Source organism: Hylaeus volcanicus, chromosome 7, assembly GCF_026283585.1.
Source record: "Hylaeus volcanicus isolate JK05 chromosome 7, UHH_iyHylVolc1.0_haploid, whole genome shotgun sequence".
In the NCBI taxonomy this organism is placed as follows: domain Eukaryota; kingdom Metazoa; phylum Arthropoda; class Insecta; order Hymenoptera; family Colletidae; genus Hylaeus; species Hylaeus volcanicus.
In genome coordinates, this window is record NC_071982.1 from 5,651,443 (window position 1) to 5,658,100 (window position 6,658).

At 47.6% G+C, this 6,658-nt stretch overlaps 1 protein-coding gene and 1 long non-coding RNA gene across 4 annotated transcripts in view; one reads left to right on the top strand and one right to left on the bottom strand.

Moving 5' to 3' along the window:
• The window catches only part of LOC128879185 (uncharacterized), a 190,937-nt gene that overhangs the window by 98,978 nt on the left and 85,301 nt on the right, over positions 1 to 6,658 (bottom strand). For all 3 annotated transcript variants that reach the window (XR_008457579.1, XR_008457578.1, XR_008457580.1), the window contains one exon: positions 1,102 to 1,587. This is a non-coding gene — a long non-coding RNA (uncharacterized LOC128879185). The remainder of the gene's footprint in view (positions 1 to 1,101; positions 1,588 to 6,658) is intronic.
• Positions 1 to 6,658, top strand: part of LOC128879183 (uncharacterized) — a 53,292-nt gene that overhangs the window by 45,181 nt on the left and 1,453 nt on the right. The window contains exons 2-4 of the mRNA XM_054128099.1: positions 3,364 to 3,627; positions 5,368 to 5,597; positions 6,009 to 6,644. Of these exons, the coding sequence (XP_053984074.1) occupies positions 3,364 to 3,627; positions 5,368 to 5,597; positions 6,009 to 6,350 (836 nt within the window). The 3' untranslated portion in view covers positions 6,351 to 6,644. The remainder of the gene's footprint in view (positions 1 to 3,363; positions 3,628 to 5,367; positions 5,598 to 6,008; positions 6,645 to 6,658) is intronic.

The following is a 6,658-nucleotide window of genomic DNA, read 5'->3' on the forward strand; positions in this document are numbered from 1 at the left end:
TCAAGCTCAGTGGCACTTTTCACTAACTATCGACGAAACCCACAACACTATAACCATGAGGTAAACCGCTGAATGATCAGAGGCTTTATTGAGTCTGCTGCACTAGCAATAACAGACACAGTAGGACGGGATCACCCAATATCACTTTTATTTTTCCCACCACATACTTGTGACATAAGTCAATGCATCTCATTGACAGTCATCCACTCAATTTGTAGTATAATATCTTCTGAATATCCTGGGTAAATCCAACCTATTTCGTCGTACATAAAGCGTCAAACGCGCGAGGCATATCAAAATTTCAGCTGCGTCCCGGGTCTGCAAGCCTCGAAACGCTGCGTTCTGTCGCCTCGCAACGAAGCCGTGATTCACCTTGCATAATGCAATAACGTCTCAACAGACCCCATTGGTGGCGTACGAATGGAACGGAAACAAAGGAATTGGCCACGAGTATTTTATTCTTTGTTCTCGTAGGGGGTAGGGGTGAGGGTGGAGGTCTTGGCAAAGAGATACGACACTCGAAGCTCGGCCCTAAACAGAACCATCCATGCGATTCACGCTGACAAATGGGGTAGCGAAAGGGATCTGTACTGCTGCAGTTAATTGCTGCTTACTCCAACATAAAGCGCTGAAGGGACAACGAATTATTTAAAATGGTTCGTTACTGTTCCCCGAAGGCGACAGTCAAACCACTGTTGAACCACCTGCAGCCATTCGCGCGACAAAGGTGGGCATTCCTTCAGCACGCATGGGAGTATTTGGTCGGTGTATCCTGGGATTCCTGGGTACCGTTGGGTCCGTGTTCTTGCTTTCTGTTCCGTGAGTTCTTTCTTTCTTCTTTTGTTCAAGTATGTAGGAAATAGCTTAACGACTCGCTATCAACTACTGGCTTCAAAAACGACGCCACGCAATTTTCGCCGCTTCTTCGCTCCACACCGCTGTTGGCTTTCGATTCTTTCAAATCGATAGCTTATGTTAGCCAAAAGAATGTAAACACGCTTATCGATTGTCGGCTCCGCGAAATGGCTCAGACACATCCATACCTCGCTGCGTACACCACGCGCACTCACACACTCACACAAAATGAATTCCTGTACTTACGCATGTAGTATGTTTTATGTCGATTTTCTCACAAGTTGTTTACGATGTGGTCATCTTCTTGCACTGGATAGGTCTTCCGCGTATGTCGGGTATATTTGCTTGGTGGCTCTGACGGTGTTACAGACGTAATCCGAGTCTAATCAGATTTACTTAATCATGGTAGCTGATTGCTTAACTTATGCGCTTCAGTTTTAAACTGTGACGTAGATCAAAATACTTCAGTCGGAAGTCCAGCAAGACTCCCTTGACAAGATGTCGATTCTGGTTTGTGATTTTACGTTGAGAAAAGACGTTAAGGTGCTTCTTGGATTAATGTCAGACGGAGCTGTCGCTATAAGTGGAACACGTCAATAAGCGACCAGTAACTCCGAGCTTCGGGCATCATACTTCCAGGAAAACAATACTTCTCGGGTCTCCGCTTTTAGAAGCGTTTGCCACTCATTTGAATGAAATGCGAGGAGGAATTTCGGATAGATTTCGCAGCATCTGAAACATAAAGAAAACATTTTGGTTAGATTGATTAAAGATTATGGGATGGTTGCATTTGCTATATGGTGGGGGATGGGACTATCTATGGGGACTATCCTAAAGGTCGTCTGGTATGTCTATGTCAGGAAGGTCAGCGCATGCTGAAGTTCTATCATTCCCGTCAGCCGGAGCAGCATGCACCATTCGGTTTCGCTCGCGGTTTAATGCCTGCACGTTGACTTTCGACGCCTTTCACGCAACAGTCTCGTCGCGATAACAGCTCCCCTCCCCTTCGGCCACACCCGCGACAAGGGTAAATGCATTTGTTTCGGCTACCGCTGACGTGGTTTTATCGCGACCATTCGCGTGTTCCGCGCTTCGGTTAGCGAGCGGCTCTCCGCGATAACGCGAGTTTGCGTGCCAAGTGTATGACAAATTCGCGCGATCTGGAAATCGTTTACGACCGCACGCTTCACCGACGGAATACAGAGTAGCTGGTTCTTTGGCGTTCCACGGTTTTTCGAGCACAATTCGGTGCCACCGGTTATTGTTTCAAAGAGCACGTAGCTGGCTCGCGCTTTGGCACGCAACGTCCCGGAACAATTTCCGAGAATACGAACCGCGACGAAGCGATCGGCCATTCTTGGATCGTATTGCCAAACGTCCCTGTCATTTCTACCGAAAAATCGCGCGAAACGTTACGAATCCGTTTTAATAAAACTCCGCAGCCGTACGGCTGGAACTTTTGCCCTGATTCGAGCATCTACTATTCGATGCATTACTTGGCCTTAAGTCGCGTTCGAATTTCTGACCCAACTGCAGTAGTCCACGCTTTCAAGTGACAATTCCCAATTCGTATTCAGGTAACCGAATTATCCAGCCCGCTGCTTACATTTGCGGTGTTTAAGAGAACCACCATGCGAGATATTAACAGTGAATTTTTCGCAGACGGCGAGGAAATTTTGCTCAGCCATTTTCATTCGTCGTTGGCGGTGAACCGTTCGAATGCTTTTCCCCCGGCGATAATTACACGAGCGTCTGGTTGATCGGATATTTTTAATTACCTCGGTATTTGCGACGACTGTTCGCCGGAACGGCGATAAATAAATTAGTGCGACCTGGTTAAATACTCGATTGGAGAGGCGTTCCGCGGGAATTTGCCACGGGTCAAGCTCTCTTTTTTTTCCCTCAATAATTACTATTTTTCCTCGGCTCGCGGCAAATAAAGTTCGTTCGGTCGTTCCCGTAGCGTGCCGCTTTCCGTGTAAACTTTTTTTCGTAGTTTGTTTGCGCGGTTGTTCACATGCACAGATTCCGTCACTGAACGCTTTGTCAACGCGTCGATAATTGCGAAACGACGTTCGTTAATAACGAATAAACGCCGTGAAAAATGTTGACGCACGAACGCCCGTGTTATGATTCGTCGCTGCTAATTACCCCTAATTAGCGCATATATTAAAAGCTACTTGCATTTAACGGAGGGACAAATGACGCGGAAAAAATATTTCTCACAGCGTACAAATGAACTGTGGTTCATAAGAGAACGCGGGAGCTGAGGATCGCATTGCAATGGTTACGCTATTTGCCACCAAAGGCACTGTAGTTTACTGTAGTTTACGCTACTGTAATTTCCGCGCCTTCCACATCCAACAATAAGGAGTCAACTGTGGATCCGAGGATCGTGGGTTCGAAACTTCGTGCCTTATGTTTCATACAGACTCCTATACTACCAATCCAAAGTTTATGTTCAATCCGAATTCCCTGACAGTTGCGTGGAACTTTTGTCTGTTTCAGGGGCGTCCATTAAAATAGTGAGGCTCGAGGTGCCGAGTATAGCGGACCCTAGGTGGGACAAAGTGACTCTGAGGTGCGAGTATGACCTGGACGACAAGGATCTCTATTCGGTGAAGTGGTACAAGGACGGTGCCGAATTCTTCAGATACATGCCCGGCTCGACGCCACCGGGCAGGGACTTCCCCGTCGAGGGTGTGTACGTCGATGTAAATAAGAGCGACAGCAAACAAGTCACGCTCTTAGGACAGCCGAATAATCGCAGAGGTTTGTATATACGTTCAATTTATCTCGACTCAACAACCACGATTACTATCAGTACGGACGACAAGCGTTCGCTTCGAGTGACCGTTAACGGGGCATGTATGAGCCCTTGAGTTTAATAGAGTTCGACAGGTGCACGTCCATAGTTATCAATGAAGAGTTGGATGATCCGTTTGCGAATTCAAATAATTCCCCGCGATGACTGTCGAACGTAGTTGACGAAGTATTCTAATAAAGTGTGAGTGAGTTTTACTAGTGGCCCGCTTCGTGCACATTCTTTGGAATAGAGCCTCGTCCAACCCTGACATTTGATACCGTATACCTGTTGAAAGGAATATAGCGGAGTACTCGACGTACACTCTCAAGTGGCATGGAAAGCGATACCCTTGAGGGTACAAGCCGTCAAATGTGTTTTTCGCCTCACGAACTCGCCCGACTCCGCAAAGCCTCGGGTTGGTCCGTGTCTTTAATGTGTTCGTGTCCAAACAGTATTTCGATCTTGGGATCTTGACTCCAGACATCGAAGTGCACCGCTGTTCCGTCCCTTATGGTTTCTACGACCACGGGATACTTCCTCCATACATGTCTGCATTCTTCATTTTTACTTATAGGTCGTTTTGTTCGAATTAAAGTATCTTATAGATGGGGGGGAGGGGGCCCCCCGCTTAAGCAAAAGACGTCGAGGCGTCGAATAAAAATTTTTCGTTAAATAATGAACGCTGCTCCGGTTGTCCAATTCGGCGTAGAATGTTCAAGGAAAATTGGAAGACTCGAGTGCAGCCCACCTGAAACTAAAATCGACATTATTATTCCGCACTTAAAAGCCCGAGCTAGTCATAAAAGTTAATGGAGTTGCTAAACTGTGTTTAAATAATGGACGAACTTTTCGCGGCGCTAACGAGATTCGCGTCCATCAAGTTTCCATTCGCGGCCATTTTTCTTCAAGCCGGTGCCACTATTTCTCCCCGCGTTAGATTTCTAATCTGCGAGCGAAGACTTTGCAATTGCGTTCCCTGTCTAGGTCGGACTGAAATGGATTCTCACAGGTTCATTAACTCATCGAACAGCCACGCGATAAATTTCTTAGCGGGTGTGGTTCTCGTTCTTCTCTTTTACATCGATGGACTCGAAAGAGGAGCCTGAGGAAAGCTACTGCAAGTTCACTAAGGCGTTAAAGTACGTTGCTACGAGGACCGAGTCCTGATCACGAAGATTAGAACGAGCTTCCATTAATCACCGTGCTTCCTTTCGAAAACACTGGATCACATTGTTCACATCTACAGAATGGCCTCAGCTATAATTGTTCAAGGTCCACCTGAGGCTGTCAGACTATCGCTCGCGGAATCGTTAATCAACCGAGTAATTTTTAATGGGATTCATTGTCGCTCCTCGACCGCGGGCGACAGCCGTGATTTGAAATTCAAAAATGTCTTCGAAACTTGGCCGTCGCTTGCCGACCCAGTTCATCCAATTCCATTACGTTGATGACTAATTAAAAAATCTTTGAAAAACTCGACCAATTCCCTGGTCATCCATCACTTAGCTGGTTCGAAGAGACCTCTCTGTCGGCAGGGGGGATACGTCGCGACGCTGTCGTTACTAGGAAGTTCCTGATCGAATTTATCACCCCCCAATCCCCCCTCCCGCGCGAGTACGCCGTGCTACTTTAAATATCAATCGCGATGGACAGTCGGGCGGACGTAGGAAAATGGAGAAAGATATTACGTTTGGTGGCTGCGACAGGTAAGGTGAACCTCGTGGGATCCTACGGCTGCGAGGTGTCCTCGGAGGCACCGAGCTTCCTGACAAGCTACGAGGCGGCGAACATGAGCGTCGCCATCTTACCGAACGAGCGACCCAGTCTCAAAGGACTTCGACCATCCTACGAGGCTGGCGAAATCCTCCGCGTGGAATGCGCCTCAGCGCCCAGCTATCCCGCGGCGATGCTCGCTTTCATCCTCAACGGGAAGGAGGTAAGACCTCAACGATAACGTATGGCTGGACAAGTTAGAGTAAAGCTAGTGGCTTGGCAGAGGAAAAGTGTGAACGAGGATGAGATAATTCGTCTAGAGCCCGGTGGACGTCTAATACTGTTTCAAAGATGTAATGAATGAGAAAATAGTAAAGACTGAGGTTTAGAGGTCTCATTTAACTTGATAAGCCATACTATATCAAACTTTAGACTACTCACGAGTATGACCCGTTTAGATCACCGATAGAAATTGTCAAAGCCGCGGTTAAGTTTGAATCCTACTTCTAATCCTACTATACTCTTAATCTCACGTGACACTTGTTATAGAAACATGCGCAATCCCATACGGTGCTATGTCTATCCGTACGTGCTGCTCGAGGTGTCCTCATCGTTTTCGCGTGTGAATCCACAGGTGAACGCAGAGTTAACCAACGAGCTACCAACCGTTGAGTCCGCGGAAGACAACATCGTGACAGCGAGCCGTCTGGGTCTGTCGTTGCGTTTGGAACGATATCATTTCCCTGGGGGCACTTTGAGTCTAACCTGTCAGTCCACGTTACCGGATATCAAGGATGCCAGAGCGTTGGACAGGACAGAAACCGCGACCCTGGCTGCCAGCAATCAGCGACTCGCTCAGGAACCGCCCAGATCCGGTTCCAGCTTCAACATTCCCCTATTATCAACCATCATCTGCTGTTTAATTGTGAACCTTCGATCGGTATGTCACGGGAGCTTAAAACTTCCGCACGATTAGTCGCCGAATATTCTCGATTGCCGATTAAACTCGTTCAATTATTGTGATTGTTTTCCCGAGAGATCCGCGCCTCTTGTGAGGGACACTCGCGAATTGGCAGGGCACGATGTTATTAGGGATGAACTACGAAACTTTGCAGGTTGGTAGACATGTCAAGATGTGGGATAAGGTTTTATTTCATTCGAGTCTGAGGGATGAGGGTATCCTTTAGGTCAGAGCTTTGGAATCGAGACTGTGGTCTCAGGTGGCGCCACGGAAAGATGGCGCTGTGGTCTCTAGTGGCGCCACGGAAAGGTGGCGCTGTGGTC